Genomic DNA, 18,519 nt, shown 5'->3' with positions numbered 1-18,519 from the left:
TTCTGGTATTTTAATATTAAAAAATCCAACATGTGATTGTAGATTAACTTTTAGTGGTTCTCAGGCAGCAGATTATGATTTTAGAGCGCGTACATCACCCAGTATGCAGGAATTTAGGAAAGAAGCAGCTGTATAAGCAGCTCACACAAAGCACATAAAAGCTGTGCTATTTTTATTAGCAAGCATCAGTATTCAGGTCCTCAAAGATCTGAAGTGGAAGTTCAGCAACAGGCTTATTTCTGGAGCATTACTTCATTTCTTCTGAGGAGATTAGTACTCTAAACATTAACTCTTACATCAGCTCTGATATGCTGTAGTACATTGGATACTGATGGCAAGAAAGCAGAGCCTACAATTTGTCCATGTCAGTAGACACCCCAAGAACTGCTACCTGCATCACAACAGGTAACAGCTTATTTTTGTCCCCTTTACAGAGCAGTTTTGAGGTATTTAAAGGATTCTTTACAAATCAAACCTTGTTTGAAGCTAGGGAATGCAATTCGAATTCCAGTCAAGAAAGCTCATCTAGAAGTCCATGGGGTTCAAGCCCCTCACCCCCAAATATGTAGAAAGCAGCTTTTTCTGTGTCAGCTCAGCTAGACTGTTCAATGTGATGAAGACACAGCAAATAACTAACAGCAAAATTTTAAAGCAGCTTACACAGCTTCATGTCCCCTGAGCTTCTGAAAGAGAACCTAACATAAGTGGAATAAGAGTGTTTGCTGCCCACAGAAACTGCATGAAGTCAGAACTATTTAAAAGCACAGACTGCCCTCCTTGGTTAAACCACCTCCTTCCCAATTTAGGCAGCTTTTTAGTGAAGTGCCCATCATACCCCTCCTCAATCTTCAGTGACTACAAGAAGTATTCTAGTCCAAACAGGCATGAGTATTACAGCCCTTCTTCCTTGCCGATGAGAGCTGAAGAACGCAAGGCTACTGCCAATGCCACCGCAGAGCGCTTCTTGCAAGGACTCAGACTCCCCGAGGCTGCTTCTCTCCCTAAGGTCAATGCTTCAACTTACCACGAGGGAGCTGACATTCTTCTCTACTCTCAACATGTTTACCTACCAAAGCCTCAGGAGTAACACTGTTCTAGTTTATTATTCTCCTGGAAGTGTTCCTCAGAGTAAAACACTAAGGAGTTGACAGGAATCAAACACTGTTTGCTATTAGATGGAGGAAAGAACATTGAAAAGCTTGAAGCCAGCTTTTCTGACTACTTGTCTCCTTGCATCTAGAAGAAAAGTAGTGACAGTGCAAAAGAGTCTTCTGGTACCAGGCAGCCTGCTTACCCAGTACAGGTTACTGTGCAAACAAAGGATAAGAAGCATCTAGTTTGGATCTTTGACAGTGTTTACTAACAGGCTTGACAGTCATTTGCCTATATCTTTGAGGAGCTTGCCTTTATTAATGATAAAGTGTGCAGACAGCAAGGATAATTATTTTCAATAAGGATGACACTTGTGCCAGGCTTCTACAGGAATAAAGATACACACGCACTTGATGGTAGAAGAAATTGGGAACAGGCAAAAAAAGTCTCTAGCTCAGTACAGCAAGCACTGGCCAAATTTGTCCTCACGAATCAAAGAGCTAATGCTGCATTTCTAGAGGAATGCATGAGCAGATGGCAGACTTTCTGTATCAGTTTAGAAGACAGGAAAAGGAGACAACTGCAGCCAGGGGTTAGGCGCGAGTGCTCAAGGGCGCTGATAGCTGTGCTGATGTGCAAGAGCTTCCAAGCAAGAACAGTTCTTTGAATCAAAAAGGGTCTGATTACGCTACTCCACTTGATAAGCCACAGAGCTGGACAGGGGCAGAGGAAAGGAAACAGAGGTAAAACCATGAGTTCTAGGAAGACAGTCTATTGATTACCAGTGTTCAATCAGTTTGTAGAAAGCTTCTAGCAGTTTAGAGAATTGTAAGAAGCAGTACCAACATCTGCAGGGTACCTGGCACGCAGCCATCTCAGGCAGTTTTACTGTCCAGAGCTCTCAAATTATTCATCGACCACCATTTAGCTTACTGAGTAACACTACGGTTACAAGGTATTGAGTAAGCCCATAGGTGAGGATAGTACCATGAACAGGAAGTAAAATCCAAAAGTGTTTTTCCCAAGTATTTTTGCATAATGGCACAGATAGAATAACTTTGCTTATTTCTGTGTTCTCCCTGCCACCCTGTTTTTTTCCAGCAGTACCCTCACCTCTTCCTCCCTTAAGCATAAGGGAGCTGAACAAAGTCTGAAAGCCAGTTAACATCTATACAGAATTGGTCTTAAAACAGATCTTACAACAACCCAATACTGAAGAGATGGCTGGGCTACTTATTTTGCTTTCATGGTAGAATCTGAAAAGAGCTGCTTAATCAGCTTTCCTAACACTCTGAATAATTAGCAAGTAATCAAAGCCTTACAAGATTTTACTGGAGTATGGCACAAGCTGTTTTCACATAGTTTGTAGGACTAATTAGCAAAAAGCTATTTCATGCATAATTGGAGAAATTTAAATATATTTGTTCTCCTTTATTCTCCAGGTGACTTTCATGCCTGAAGACAGGATTTGATTTTTTCTAAGTTTCTGTATTTAAAAGAAGTCTCATAACATCAACAGAATAACAAAAATCACATATACTTCTTAGAGTTGTCTTTCCTGTGAACCCTTTCAATCCCCAACAGCAATTCTATTCCTGTCTCCCTTAACATAAGTATACAGGTAAAAAGACTGAACAATTACCTATTCATACATTTTGTTCTAGTTTGTTGCAGCTGAGTTTGTTTCCTGGGGTCACACAAGCCTTTGAGGCAATGTTCTGCCCAAGAACTATATGCTGGAAACAACTGCTATAGTTTTCAGAGAAACTGGCAAGCCTGAGCTAATCCAGAGAAAGCAAACAACCTGAGACTGCACACTTAACACTAGGCTTTCTGCAAGAAGCTCTCTACTCCTGCAACTAATGCACAACAGATGTACTGCAGTTTTTTGACATGTTCTGCATTTTCACTCCTTTCGGAATACTTTGTTCTCTGTGCGGAAGTCCAAAACAAGTTTCTAATATAGTAGTGCTAGGATCTTGTACCATGAAAGCAGAGCTGAAATAGGAGTAAAATGGACTCTGAATCAGTTTACAATCTGTTTCCAAAGATTAGCCTGATACTAATATGCCTTCAAGGCTGGTAATCAGCACAGCTTCATGCTTGCTGTTTCAGTGACTACAGACATGTCAATCTGGGGTGCCAACACTGAGGTGACAAGTGTCTAAGATACCAGGTAACTAGAACCTCCTTAGTGTATTTTTTAGGGAAGCAACTGCTTTGCAGTTAAGACACTAGCCATAATCAAGAATCCAATTTCAATGCTCAGCTTCAAAACACACTTATGTTACACTCTGAGTTCAGTAGTATCAGGGAACCCTCTTTGGGCTCTAATTTAAAACAGATAATGCTTTGTTTCCTCTAAGAGTTTACAGATCCTATGGCCTAAGATCTTACACCTTATGTAATCAAGGCACCTAACACAGCACTGCTAAAAGCCTCTCACCTCCCCTAGAATGACTATCATTAAGTCAGCTTGACTTTTGAGATCCAAAAGGAAGGTTCATGCAGCTGCACTCACTGCTTACTAGATAATTGATGTATTTAGGGCTTCTAAATAGGACTTGCAAGCTTTCAAAGTGATTGCAGAAGATAAATACTGTAATCAAAGTCCTTGTACCTCCAAAGCCTCATGAAATTGTAGTAAATGCTTCATATTATTGGTGAAGGTAAGGGCAGCTGGACAGATTCTGGAGGTCCTAGAATGGAAAGTCAAGGATCAGCCTGCTCAAATGCACAGTTGACATAAGGTCAATGTGAAAGTGAATTTAACAGGCTTAGATCTGGCCAGTATATCATTACTTTATTAAATTAGTTAAGATTATGTGCTCTAACCAGTAATAATTTTCATTAGTCTTCAATCAACTTACGGCACTTCAAATAAGAGTAGGCTCTTCAAAACTAATAGCCATCCCTGTGTTCATTATAATTGCACAGATATACCATGAAAACATTTCCTTCCTGTAAGCCCCGACAGAATTCTTTCATAACAGAAAGGAGAGTACATGAACAGGAACAAGTGCTGACTGCACCCATCCCTCCCTCATTTCCACAGACAGTGGGCTATATAGTGCTGGTATAGTACAATACCAGCATGCAGCTGATACAGAGGGGGAGGGATGACTTTTTCCATACATCCATAGAGTGCCCTGCACTATAAGGCTTGGTCCTACACCCAGGTACCTGGGACACTAACAGTAATGAAATGCTTGATTTTGAACACGTTTATTTTATCAAGAGAATATCCTGACGTTCATTTGCACACAGGTTTAAGGAATATACTAGGCAGAATGGTTAGAGTGCACCTCTTCTACCTATAACACAGGTCCACATGAAAAAAAATATACTTACTCTTTGGTCAAAAGTGGGCAGGATTTGAGTAGAAAGCGGGCCAAAGCAGAGTCCTGGTAAATGAGTTCAGGAGGGGCAGTTGGGCTTTTTAAATTCAAGCAGCGAACAATAACATACAGAACAGCAGCAACCGCAGCTAGCTTCACCCCATCAAACACCGCTGGCAGCTCAGGGGTTTCCAACATTGCACTCATTTTGAGCCTGGAGATAAAAAACAATAGTAAAATTTTGCAACATGCTGTTAGATATGAGCATCAATTGCCACATTAATTGTAAGACTGTTTACCAACTAAATTTGTCAGCTAACACTGCTACAAAAATCCTAGCGTATCAATTCAGACTAGCAGCTTTTAAGATGAAATGAAGTTTGTTTTGTACTGCTCTAAACACCCTGACCACCACAGGAAATAAACTGGATAATCAGTTGGGAAGGAGATTTATTCCTAATCAGTGCTGTACTAGAATTGCAACAGTGTCTCAGGTGTCAAACCCCACAGCCTGCAGCCAATAAATACTTCCAGGATCTTGGCCAAGACTATCTGGTTCAAATAGAAGCCAAGTGAAAAGCCCAGCTATAAAGGCACATCAGCATCTCTGGATGCGCGTTTCTTCCCAGATGTACAAGTCAGGCTTGAAAAGGAGAACCTGAAAGAACTACTGTGTTAGCTCCTCAGCCTGAATTTTGCAGCTCCATGAGACTACTGGTACTAACTCCTGCATATATTTAAGGTGGTCACTTTATGTACCAGTGACTTCAGCATTTCTTTTAATTTACTGTAGTTCTGCAGCTGAAGGAGGACTAGATTAATATCTAGTCTTTCAAGGGCTTCAGAGTAAAGGAAGTGGGGCAGGGGAGAGAATTAAAAACTCCACAACATAACAATACCCTTCCAGCTTGAAGTAAAATTCTTAACTGATCCAGCTTCTTTTGAACATACAGTTCAAACAGCTGGCTGCAGTTATAACAGGGACATTTCAGCCATGTTGAAGGGGCAGGTTCTTCCCCTGTGTCTTTCTTCAGCCACATGGGTATCCCAAGCAGGATAGCAACCGATAAGTGAAATCTTACCAATGTCACTTTTTCTTCAAACTGGAAAGAATTCCTAGTCCTCAGTAGAATTGTCACCGTCTGGATCCACGTATTACCAGAGTTACCCTGTGAGGGGAGGAAAAGCAGATTCGTTGCTACTGATAAGACTGCATCTCTCAGCTGGAAGGGAAGAACCCAAGTTTATACAGAGGTCCCATCACAGACATTGCAATTGATTTGTGTATTCAGTCATAACCGCTTCAACTCTGATCTATCTGCATCAAACCTTTTGCCTACGGACAGATTCCAGACCAGATCAGTTGCCTACAAGCATATTAATTCATCTGCAGTATGCAAACACACCTTCATGAGCTGAGGTAGACAGAAAGCAATACTGAAGTTGCACTGGTTTTCATAGGAAAGCCAAGCCGTGGACTTCCAGAAGACTACAGTCACTGTCTTAACAAGATGATGACACTGTCCCCAGTTACAGAAGTTACCCAAATCCCTTCGTATTTACAAAGACTAGAAGTAACAGGCTACTGTTCTTCCCAACTTTGTGCAGTATCTACACTTACTGAAGTGCAAAGCCAGTCTGAAGGAATTTTCCTGCTACTTTTACTGATGGAAGTCAGCTCACTCCTACAGATGGAAGCTGGTAAACAACTTCTGCTTGTTCCCACACTCACTTTTTTGAGAAGTTACAACTTACCACAGTAACAAGACAACCAGAGCCACCAGGAGGCTCAGATACAGCCACCCAATTAACACTAGTGCACACACCCCAAAGCTTGTTACAAGAACTTGATGATGCCAACAAAAGAGTTTTCAGCCTGTAACCATAAAAATTTAAGCAATATTTACAATTAGAACTGGATTCCCTACAGACACAAACCTATGAGGAACTGGAGCTTCCAGGAAAGAGCTCCAGAACCATCTGTTCTCTACCACAGCTGCTGCTTCCAACTCTGAAAATACACCAACAGGACAGGCCCTAACAAAACCTAACTCTTCTTCCTAGCACAAAGACAAAACCTCAAAAGTACTTTCTGTACTCAATACAGCTACACCAAAATCCCTTGGAAGAAAACAAGTGTGACATCAGCTACTGATTCACAGCATGCTGGAAAGCTGCAAGTTTCTGCCACCATAACAGTCTGTGTTGCAGACCAGAGGGTGAGGAAAGTGGCAACATTTAATATTGGACAACTCTGAAGCTTTTATTTTCCAATTCTGAGCTTCATAGTAGAAGGGAGAGGAGTGGGCTACAAAAACCCATTTATTCTTCTAATCAGAAGATTACATTGGCATCACATGTCTCAATGAAAAGTTCAAGTACTATGTTCAGCTGTAGTGCATTACCTGACTTCCATACTTAATAGATTTTCACCAACACTACTGCCAACTGTGTAGGAGACAACAGGCAAACTACATCAATGGCTTCTCCAGGGAATGTACAAACAGCAAAGTGGATAGAGTTCCTGAACAATCACTGACTCAAGGCCAACCAGGTGATTGAGCAAGGCTTCCTCAGCTAAAACTCCCAGAAGTTCTGTTGGTATCTCCCCTTCATTGTTTTATTTAGAAAATTAATACACTAATAAAGAAGTTACCTAAGACTTTCCTGCAACCTGGATTTTAAGCTAGTCTGTTTACAGCTTTCAGAGCATTAGTGAATTTGCCAAAAATAAAACTGGGCAGTTAGTATTTAGCATTTTGTACTAGTGACTCAGTGTAACTGATCCAACCTGTGTCTTCCTGAGAGTCTTCTCTCCCACAATCTTCAGATTACAAACATACCACATATCTTTTTGATAATTCTATATCCAGTTTTTGCCTGTCACTACCTAAAAACAACCAGCTTGGAGTTACTTTCAGGAAGATCAGCTGTTGGTAGGCAGAATTATGCTTTGACACTTGTGAACTAGTATTTTTCCCTTTTAGACAGTCTAAATACACATTCACTGAGCATATACACCTCAAACGTGTGCTAGATGTTCATGTATGTGTCAGGATCTTTACTGAAAAGCTCAGATCAGTCTGGGTACAGCTAACAAAGTTGGCACTGCTCCTGCAGTGATTAAGTAGGCAATGGATCTAGCACAGGATGACTAGATCAGTAGGCGTCACGCCCTACGGATCCAGCTATGGCACTTCAGGTACTTTCGAGAGTCTGGTATTTCTGAAGACCTAAACTGACCTGTCTCAGCCAGGGCAGGTTTGCAGGGGCTGAGCCAGAACACTTTGCTTTAAAATTTTAGGGGTTTAGCTTACTGAAATGGATTTGAGAGCTCTGCCTCTAATCACATAGGGCAAATGCCTTGCTATTTACAAGCAGGGATGAGGTCACCTTGCTTCTGTTTTGTTAAACCCTTTTTGCACTGACCCAATATACTTGTCTGTTTACTAAAAAGGACAGATAGCCAGTGTTGAGCCAGTCAAATTTTAATCTCCTTTAAATGGGTTAGAATATAAACAAACATTCGCCCTTTTCAGTGTACAGGACACTAGATTCACTTGTAGCAGGCTATACAAAGGTCGCAAGAGGCAGTTATTTATCACTGGAAGCAATCAAGACTGCCTTTTTATACCACAGTGTCAAAGATCCACACTGAGGAACACAAAGAAGTTGAAGCTCTTGGAGCCAAGAATGTTATTTTGAAGCACCTTAAATATACAATTCCTTTATAAAAAAAAAATTCACTTAAGGAAGGCATGGCAGCCCCAAAGACTGACAGTCTGTTCAAGTAATATTATTAAGTCCCATTTGTGACTGAGGACTAACTTTAAAGATCAATCACTGGAAAACAACTGCTGGATTTATGGAGTCTTTTCATTTGCCCTTTGATCACAGAATAAGAAGCTGAAAAATCATGTTACAGGAAGCACTTCATCATTACTGTTAACTGTGCACCTCACCTGTACAAGTATAATGAGAAAATCCCCTTGCCTCTCCTTTCCAGACAGGAACAGAAACAAGTACCACAAAAACCAGTACAGCTAAAGCAAATTCCTCATGTGTCCTCTCAAAGACACTGGGTTTTGGGAATCCCATTGCCAATATATTTACTTGCACAGCAAGCAAAGTAATGGCTAACAACAAATCTGAGACTCACACATTCTTCTGTTCCAGGTTTCTTGGGGAGAAGACACTCTTCCCAGGACAGAAGCCACTTCACCCTGTGAGTCAACAGGGCACATACAGGATTTGGTAGCTACCAAGCATTACAGCTCCTCCACCCATGCGGAAGCTAAGCCTGACTCTGCATACTGGAAAGCCAACATTAAAAAAAGCAAAGACATTAAGGGAAGCCACTCCCATAGGGTCCTTCCCTCAGGCCTCTTAATAAGCAACTGAAAGCCTGTCAGAGTCATTTCACCCAAGCATTAGAAATGCTTTGGGCCAGAGCAATAATGCAGCTGTATGAAACTGCCCACAGACAAGAGTAGAGGCAGCCTCTTTAAAAGGGGCTCCACTAGCAAGGTATTTTATGCTTTGTTACATTCACTGAAGAATCTTGAAGGAATCCCATTTCCAGAAATGGCAGTTTGCTACAAAAGCCTCCTAGATGCATTCCCACCAGTCAGCATTCTGGCTCACTAGTGCTTTCAGAAATCAGCTGGACACCAAAACACTGGAGCATACCTGGCCAACACTGAAAGCATTTTAAGAAAATCCCCTTTCCTATCCTTTTTCAGCTTCTACCAAGTAGTGTAATATCCTCTCTTCCCCACTAAGATTTGGAAGAGCCAAAGAGGCTGCTTCTAGACAGATTAAGCAGACAGACTTTGTTAACTAACTTAGACATTACTTGGACTGGTTTTATATTTGCAGTGCCTGTTTGCAGAAGAAAACTCTGAAAGCAAATCTGCTAGACAAGAGGAAAGCAAACCACCCTATACTTTAAGGAGCTGTGCCTAGGCAGATTCAGACAAGAAATAAGTTTTTTTTCACCCTCTTGGAAGGGGGAAGAAGGAAGGCTGTTTCACTGAAGTTAGTTCTTCAGAGAATATTTCCAGGAAATTAATAATCTTTAATATCAGTAAAGCTAACGTACCTTCTGAAACATACATCACAAAACCAGAAGTTACAGGCCTGACACTACCAGTTAAAGTATTTAGAACCACATTATAGAGAAGGGAACTTTATTATGGAAAGGGTGGAAAAATCGGAGCACTACAAAGGTTTTTAAACAAAGCCAAATTTTATGTCAGCATACGATTCAAATCTCACTCCAGGTAGCATACAGAAGTGTGTCACACTCCCGAGCTTTCAATGGTTTAAATGCAGAGGAAGATGTTTAGACACCATCCAGATGAAAACATACTTAGGGAACGTATACACCTGGGAAAGGCTCTGAAGCAATGCATCTTGACAGGAAAGGTCAGATTAAGTTTTTGTAAAGCACTGAGGTCACACAAGATACACGAGTACAGGAATCTGTACAAGAGGAATCATGAAAAACCTCGAGCTTAATTGCACAGTCCTGTATCCTGCCTTTTACCCAGCACTTTTTGTATAAAAGATGCTTTCATTTTTACATAAAAAAGTGTTAAGCCTAAACTGCCACTTTAAGGTCTCCAAAGACTTACATAGATGCAGGTATTGTAGGGCCACACCAGTGCTATGCCTCACTGGTTTAAGCACACAAAGTAAGGCATTACACTGCTTATTTTGAGACTGGCATCTAACCAACACAAGCCCACCCCATGCAGAACCTTCTATTATCTCCAGTGGTAGCTCAGAAGAGAACACATCAGAAGCAAACACTGAGATCATCGTGATATGCTACTTGGTACTTCTGGCCATTTAAAACAGCAACTAAGCCTCAAAGCATAGAGGGTATAACAAAGAATTAGCTGAGTGCCACAAGCACTTAAGCTTAAGTTTTCAGGAGATGGGGCCATGAGAAATGAAGTGTAGTCTTCAGGGGTCTGGCAAAGCCTACCACAGTTTTATTGTCAAACATCTGACACATTATCTCCAAATAAAGGTGGCACACCAAAACATCCCATCACAAGGATGCTTAAAAGAACATTACTTGGAGAGCACATGGAAGTCCTTGGTGCAAATCTCTCTGCCTTGTGCCAGAGCCAGCAGCCAGGCCAGGATTTGGCTGGTTGGCAAGTATACAAAGCAGCAGGTACTGTTTACACCATGCGCCAACAAGAATTTCTTGGCTGGTACCTTCACTGGAATTTGACATTTTAATCAGATACAATACTTGGCTCACATACTAAATTTAGAGGTACTGTGAGGTTACAGGGACAAAGTTCATAGCACAAGGCACCATCAGCACAGCCAGAACAACAGGTGCCTTTAACTAGAGGTTTTTTTTGCCTTTTTTGACTTTAAGAAGTCCTACACCTTCAGAGCAGAAGCCAAGCACCTAAGAGGGCTGGGTGTACTTGTGAAGGCAGCTTGCTTAAGAAAGCACCTGAGAATAATTCTATAGCCAACAGGGCCAAACACTCATTAGGTCTTTCACTTCCCCAAGAAGGCTAATTTACAGGCAAATAAGCCTTGGATTTCACTCCCTTTCAACTACAGGAACTGCTTTTGTTTCTTCAGAATATAATTTTAACTGATCAAAATGGTTCCACTGCATGACAGACAGCTTTTGCATATTATCTGAGAAGTACACTGCTTTGTACATTCCCTGTATGTCACCTTATCTGGTTCCTGCTTGTCACAGATGGATTGACAAACACTGCATTAGCTTTTACTGCACACACCTGATGTACAAGATTAAACTAAGACAGGGCTCTGATTACTCCACAGAAGTTAATTGCATCGTGTCTTAAATAACATGAGCCCTTCCTTTATAATAACAATTATTTGATTACTGCAGAGACTTAGGACTTTGTCACACCCTAACTGCTGCCTTATGGAACTACACGGCAGAGCTTCAGTTCCTTGTAGAAGAGGTCAAGCTTACTTTTAGGTACTGAGGGAAAAGAAATACCAGCTAACACCTTTCCAGTCTTGCAGCATTAGCAGGTGTCACTTACCAACCACCTAACCCCGTGTCAGCAGGCAGCATTAAGCTCAATGAAAGTGGAATAAATACTTTGCAGAGAACCCAACAATTCATGCTCGACAGTTGAGGGAATGCTACTGGCATCAGGCCACAGATAGCTAAGTGAGCTAATACAAACTGCATTACAGATGAACCCACCCCAGGAGTCTGCTGTTTTCCTTCACTGTATTTTGAAATGCAGCATCATACTGTTAAAGCCTTATTTACCCTCAGACTCCAGACTGTCACAGAGCTCAGATGTACATATCAGAGGAGCAGCCCAAAGTCCAAGCACATAACAGCTGTTTGCTCAGCTACAAGGTGAACAGCTGAGTAAGTGGGAAGCATGCTCCACACCAGACTAGCTGCACAGCAGGGACATCTGTCACCAAAGTACAAGACAGCTAAGTCAACTTTATTCAAGACTAGTCCAGTTCAAGCAGTCAGAAAATACCTATATCTGAACATGATCAAAAGCTGAGGTGCACTTTGAGCTCGTCAAACACCCTGCTTATTTCCCCCCCTCCCCCGACGAGCAGCTCTGCTCCACAGCAGTACAGAAGATTTGCAGAGTCATCTCTCAGAGTCTGTCCATGACAGACAGAAGGCTCACACTAGAGAAGTTTAATTCACATCATTACATTAAAAATTAAGTACCACCACCTCAGGACGAAAGAACCAAATATAAAGAGACAGGACATGACTAAGACAGCTACCACTACTGCAGAATACTCAGGTTTTGTCCAAACACCGATTAAAACAAACAGAGCTTTTGGAGCAAAACAGCAGTCTCCAGCAACTCAAAGTCTGAAAAGCTACATTGCCCACTTTCCTGCTGAATCTGGGTGGGAGCTCAGGAGTATCACAGGCATACATCTTAGGACATTTTCTCCTTACCCCTTACAAGGATGTTCACTGTAAGTGACTGTGCACCTGCTTATTCACTTAGTACAATCTTTCATATTCACATATGCTCAAGCAACACTTCACAGAACAGGGTGTTCCAGTTAAGGGACAGCCAGGCTTGAACACCCTCAGCATAATCTTTCTGGAACCAGCATCTCTATGCAAAAGCATCTTTGAAGGTGTAAGTAAGTTTAGAAGTGGGACAAGTTGTTGAATGGTTAACGCATCACTAGCAGCCAGTCACTTGTCCTAGCTGGCCCTTTCCTGTCTGAATACTCAGTGCTCTAAACAGGGCTGTAGTGCAGTTCTGAGCCACTAGTATATCAGAAGTTTCAAGAGGGTTTGGTGTTTGCAGGAGCTCAGTCCATATTAGCAGAGGAAGTTGCCCTTTGCCATTTGTTTTAGTCAAACTGAACCCATAATGAGAAACTCAAGTATTTCTTAACAGTAGAGTAAGTGCTAGGCAACTGCACTTCTTGGTCAATCTAGAGATACAAATGAAAACCTTTGCAGCGTATACAAAGTACTTCCTTCCACTGCTGTTATCTCTAATGGAGCACAGGCACAAAGATGTTTCAAGCAGCTGATTTGTACAGAACTGCTTTGCAAGGCATTTTCAATTACTGCTGCCTGATGCTGGCAGTTGGAGATGCTCTTTATTAAGTCAACTGATATAACTGGAGAAAAGAGAAACCCTTGGGCACTTGAGCCTTCCTAGAACTAAAAAGAAGCTAAAACAGCTGCCTGACTAAGCTAGCATCATTGTCACCCACACATGTTGGGCAAGTGGGACTTTGCTTCTCCCCAGGAAGGACAGACTGCCCTTGCACACTGAAGTTAAATCAAATGTTTGTACTAAAAATCAATCAGCTGAATTTGATCAGATTGTTTTAACTGCATACGCTTGATCTTCACAAGCTATTTAGCCTTAAGAAGGACAAATATTTGCACAGAATTTCAGTTCATCCATAGTACATGCTAGGAATAGCAATTCAAAGCTATAACACATCATGAAATACAATCTTCCAGAGAAACTCAAAAGCGTAGATTAAGATTCCAATAAGGTAGCAGAACTATGCAGATTTAGGCTTTTGCTGAAGAGTCCAAAACACGAGCTTCAGGCTAGTATCTGCACCTTTCAACAGGTATTACATGTACCAGAGACTGGAGCACATACACCCTTACTAGAAACTCTGCTAAATCCTGTTCTTTGTTAGCTTAATCCAAGTTCTGGGACTGCCAGAGCTGGCAGAGCATGAAAGTAAGGATGAAGAGGCCAGGGATAGAGAGCAAGAAAGGGGAGTAATAGGGCAGTGTGAATCCAGCAGCATTCAGGACACTTCCATTATTGGGTGAGGTTCAACTACAACTATAGAAGGTTTGAATCTGTGCTCTAAAGTCACTATTTTCTACAGTACATCAAATTACATCTAAAAGTACAGTTGGAACTTAGTAGATTTGGATAACCTCTCCATATGCCTATCAAGGACAAGTGATGTTATTCTGCTGTCCTTCCTTCCCAATACCACAGCCCAGAACAGTGAGTATTTGAGTGTGTTAGTCTCTGGCTTTTCACACAAAAAGTTTAATAATGCAACTTTCTGAAACACAAAGAGCCTAAGCTGCTATTCATTCCCTGAACAGGAAAATTATAGTATTTACAAGAAGAGTAGAACAAATTAATTTTTAAGTTTAATTTCTTCAAATACTTTTGCCAGATGGAGGATTTTATCTCCAACCTCCATGCCTTTTCCACTCCTAGATAAGCCAGTCTGGCACAATCTTAGGTCAGCCTTACCCTCTACCCAGCTAATTCACTCAGTAACACAGAGGACCTCTCATGTAAAAAGCTGAAATACAACTATTTTTAATATGAAGGCAGGAGAGTACAAGAAGCCAAACATTAGCTCTTAGTTTCTTTTGATATCCTTCCTGTTCTTACTATTGATTTTGAGAGCGAAATAAACAATGGCTAGAATAATAAGAAAGGCTACATGTCCACTGTTCTAAGAAGGGACACAAGAATTTATTCAAACTTGTGATATGAGAACTAAGGAAACATCTAGGAAAGAAGGTAGAGTAGATGAACCAAGAAAAGATAACAGAACAACCAAAGGCTAATTGTCAATAACAAAAAACCCTGCAGAGGAATTAAATATTATCCAAGAATGTCTGAAAATGAGATATCACAAATGCAAACAGCTGAACTGCATGTCCTATAAAGACCGTACCAGTGAGGACTAGAACACACCAACCCAAGCAATGTTATGAACACAGCTGAGCATGATAACCATTGATAAACAAGGCTTGCAAGATGAACACCCTGTACCAGTTAGCTGATTAATAAGCCACAAACATTTGTTACAGGAGGCACCAGTGATGCAGAAGCCAAAAGGTAACCTGTAAGATGCAGAGAGGAATCTTTAGTACTTACCACACCAGTGACAACTGTACACCAACAATAAGAGGAAGCTATTATGAATTCTCTGAAGAGACCTGCACAAGAATGCAGCTACAGAATGCCATCCCTCCAGCCGTAACTGTGGTAATAAAGCTGCTGCTAACATACCTTTTTAAGAGAGTTACTGTCAGGTGAGGGATTTCACCAGCTGTAATACATCAACCACAACAGACATACATACACATCCTGTGCTGGAGTAAATCACAAGCTATACAAGAAGTTGTAGAACGGAGCAGACAGAATCTTGTCACAAAGGCTAAGGAGCTGGTATATGGTACACATCAACAAACGGAAGTTAAAATTGTTGCAAAATACTAGTAGCAATACCAGGAGCTCGGAGCATAACAGAGAAGAGCCTTGTTTAGGGGGAGCACCGTGACCTGACCGACACCAGCCAGAACTCGGCTGCTCGCACCCGCACCGTTCTCCCACCCCCAGCAGCCCCCGTTCCCTGCCAGCGCGGGCGGCCCGCGCCACCGCTCTTCCCGCCCTGCAGAACCTCACGCCTCCGGGGAGCCTCGGGAAGGCGGCCGCCGCCACCCCACCGGCCTCACCGACCTCCCGACCCCGGCCGGGGCCCAGGGGGAAGGCGCCGGGTCAGGCCGAGCCCCACTGCAGGGCCACCTCCGCGCCAGCAAACCACCACATGAGGCAAGCCCTGCTGCAGAAAAGAAGTAGCGAGAATGCAGCCGGACGGGCGGCCGGGGCGAGGGGAGCACCGCTACCGCCCGGCGCCTGACAGACCCGGCACCGCTGGGAGGCAAGTGGGAACCGGGCCCGACCACCGCCCGCTCAGCCCTGCAGGAAGACACTGCCCCTGCCGCCGCCTTACCTATAGGCCCCGCAAAAGCTCCCTCCTGTCTGCGCCGGGCCCGCTACGCGCGGCCCCTTAGCAACCGCCCTTGCCCTCCCATTGGCTGCGCCGCCGTGCCGCCCCCGCCCAAACGCCCGCGCGGATTGGCCAGAAGGCGAGGTGAGGGTGGGAGTGTGGCCCACTCAGGCTGTACGGGCGCCATTGGCTGGCGGAGCGGCAGCGGGGCGGGACGCTGCGGTTCCGTTGGCTTGGGAGACTCTCAGTCAGGCGGAAGGGCGGTGATTGGCGTCTTTGGGCGGGGCGGGGTTGCCGGCGCCTGTGGGGAGCCGGGGCTGGTGCCGCCATGACAGCGGGAGGGTGATGGTGGGCGGTGGGGAGCGGTGGGATAGGCGGGATAGGCAGTGAGGTGGGGCTGAAGCACCGGCCTCGCCTCTGGCCGCTTCTTGCTGCCGGAGCCAACGCCCCTGCCGCCGGAGGGGAAGCAGCCTGGCCACCGCTTCAGCTGAGGTGTTCACCTCTCAGCAAGATGGGGCTTGGTGGACTTGAGTGCTGGATGGGCCAAAAGCCTCTCTAAACCTCTGATGATCCACCTCAGTGTGCCCAGGTGCTGAATACTGGTCATGTAATGCTGTGCTGCCATCAAAAGTAATTTGGGAACAATGATTTAGGGCTTTCAAAACAGTGGCTGGGCCTTAACATGCTGGTTTTGTTTCCCATGGGCCCCCAGGCCATCACTGTGGCACACCTGGCGCAGGGGTGCAAGCTGGGATCACCTCTGGGGCCTCACCAGCAGGAGTGGAGGGGTCCTCCTCCAGCCCCTCACAGGCACAGGAGTGCCTGCTTGGTTCCTCCCACCAAGCGGGGTGTGTGATAGGGACAGCAAAATCTGTCCAGAGGTTGACAGAGCCTGCCACATCTGGAAGGCACTGGAGGAAAACAAATAAAAAATGTCCATAGTGCAATGTTTATGACCTTGCTTTTCTGGTAGCCTCCCAGAAGAGCCACATGTTACGTTGCTACTAACATCAACTGTTCCTAGCTATGTTAATGGTTGCTTTATATAACTGAATGGAAAAATCCTTTCCCTGACTTAAGACATTTTGCTTCCTCTGTTTACTGGGAGTTGGAGCTTCCTACGTAGAGAAAGCTCTCAAGGAGCAAGTCACATTTTCCAGAGAGTTATGTATCTGGAGAGATGACTAACTGCTGTAGACTGAGTCACGGTGAAGAAGGGAGGTCCGAGGAAGGGTAGACAGGGGACTGCTGCAATGGTGGTGGCGGAACAGAAACAGCAGCAGCCCTGCAGTGAGCACCTCTCCTTGCTTGCTACACATGTGATCCCGTACCATTCAGTCCAATGAGAGCCGGATTCCTTATCTTCAGCTTTTAATTAACCTTGTGAAAATACCCAGGGTTTGTGGTGGTTGCTAAATTTGTCATTGACTCGGCTGGGCTGACGTTTGGTATGTCTGAAAAGGAGGCTGAGTTATGTTTGTGATCAAGCTACGAGATAGGCTTAGTAGATAAACTTCCGGCATTAGCCTCTTAACTAAGTATTTGAAGAATGTGTTTGAATTTGATTACAGAAAATTGCAGTCCAATTGATTCCAGGTGTACTTTGGCTCTTCACCATCGATCCAGGCAGGAAAACACAGACCCAAGGAGGAAAACTCACCATGAACTGGAGCTGAGCCTCCAGGCAAGGCTTTTATTTTAAATCCTTAAGGCTGTTGGAGATTTCTCTGACCTGAGAGAAGTTCGGCTATGAGAAGAGAGCTTTCTTAAGCACACCCTCACAAAGGAAAGCAAACCAAACTTTAGCTTCCCACTTCTTGCTGAGGAGAAGTGAAAATAAGGTGGTCTTTTATACCAGGGATGCTCAGATACATCAGTGAGGAACAAGAGCTGAGAACTGGAGGAGACTAACGCTGAAGAGGTGGCAGCACAAACTCACAGGCAGCTGTGGCGGTGGGAGCCAAATGCCTGAACTGTGCTTATTGCAAGGAGAAGGAATGTGGTGGCAAAGGTGCTGTATCTCCACAAAGGGAAGGAGGAACCGGTGCAAGTCAGCTGGCATTTTGCTTTGCACAACATCAGGGGGGTTCCAGCCACACCTGGTGTGGGAGCAGAGATGGCTGGGGGGGGAGCAAGCGTGTTTTGTGAATATGAATGCGGCTTTGGGCTACTAAGACAGCCTGCAAGCTGTGGCTTGTAAAGGAAGCTGCCCTCCCTCTGAGTGTGCGGGGAGCTGACGTTTCTATGGCCAAACCCCTGTTGTGGTGAGCACTGCAGGGCTGGTTGGTGTTGGGAGCAGTGGTGTATGCAGGAGGTGGAGTGCTCAGGCCCGGAGCCAGGAGCAAGGCTGTACCATTCACAGCGAACAGCTCACACTCAGGAAATGCCATCTGAGCAGTAGCCCAAACCATCCCATAAAGAAAGGGTGCTGGGAAGAGCCGAGCTTCATTCCCAGCCTCATTCCTCATTGTCAGGGATATGGCAGCTCCAGCCCAGCAGATGCTTCTGTCTGGTGTTCCTGCAGAGAGGTGGGGTGGGTGTGTGCAGGAACACCCTAATGCTTTGGAGTCTGGAGGGTCTCTCTTTGAGTGGTGTGGCTACTGCAAAAGAGGCCAAATGTTTGTGCTGGGAGATGTAGGCACAGGAAAAAACATACAGCTTCGCCTTGTGCTTTGGGCAGGCACTTACCTCTGTACAATGAGGCCAAAAAAAGGCTGATGATAATTTTACCTTTTAAAACCCAGCAATTGGGAAGATACAGGCAGAGAGAACTTGATGCAGTGCTGAGCCAGCCTGAGACACCCCCATGCAACACTGTGGTGACAGTCAC

General features: G+C 44.0%; 1 protein-coding gene across 1 annotated transcript in view; it reads right to left on the bottom strand.

Moving 5' to 3' along the window:
• ABHD2 (abhydrolase domain containing 2, acylglycerol lipase) overlaps nucleotides 1-15,773 on the bottom strand; it is a 41,477-nt gene extending 25,704 nt beyond the window's left edge. The window contains exons 1-3 of the mRNA XM_064456227.1: nucleotides 15,693-15,773; nucleotides 5,513-5,599; nucleotides 4,444-4,644 (exon numbers count right to left, since the gene is read on the bottom strand). Coding sequence (XP_064312297.1) covers nucleotides 4,444-4,637 — 194 coding nt within the window. The 5' untranslated portion in view covers nucleotides 4,638-4,644; nucleotides 5,513-5,599; nucleotides 15,693-15,773. The remainder of the gene's footprint in view (nucleotides 1-4,443; nucleotides 4,645-5,512; nucleotides 5,600-15,692) is intronic.
• Between the last annotated feature and the right edge of the window lie 2,746 nt (nucleotides 15,774-18,519).

This window comes from Phalacrocorax carbo, chromosome 7 (genome assembly GCF_963921805.1).
Source record: "Phalacrocorax carbo chromosome 7, bPhaCar2.1, whole genome shotgun sequence".
Taxonomy (NCBI): domain Eukaryota; kingdom Metazoa; phylum Chordata; class Aves; order Suliformes; family Phalacrocoracidae; genus Phalacrocorax; species Phalacrocorax carbo.
The sequence above is the reverse complement of the archived record's forward strand: the minus strand, read 5'-3'. Positions and strand labels throughout refer to the sequence as shown.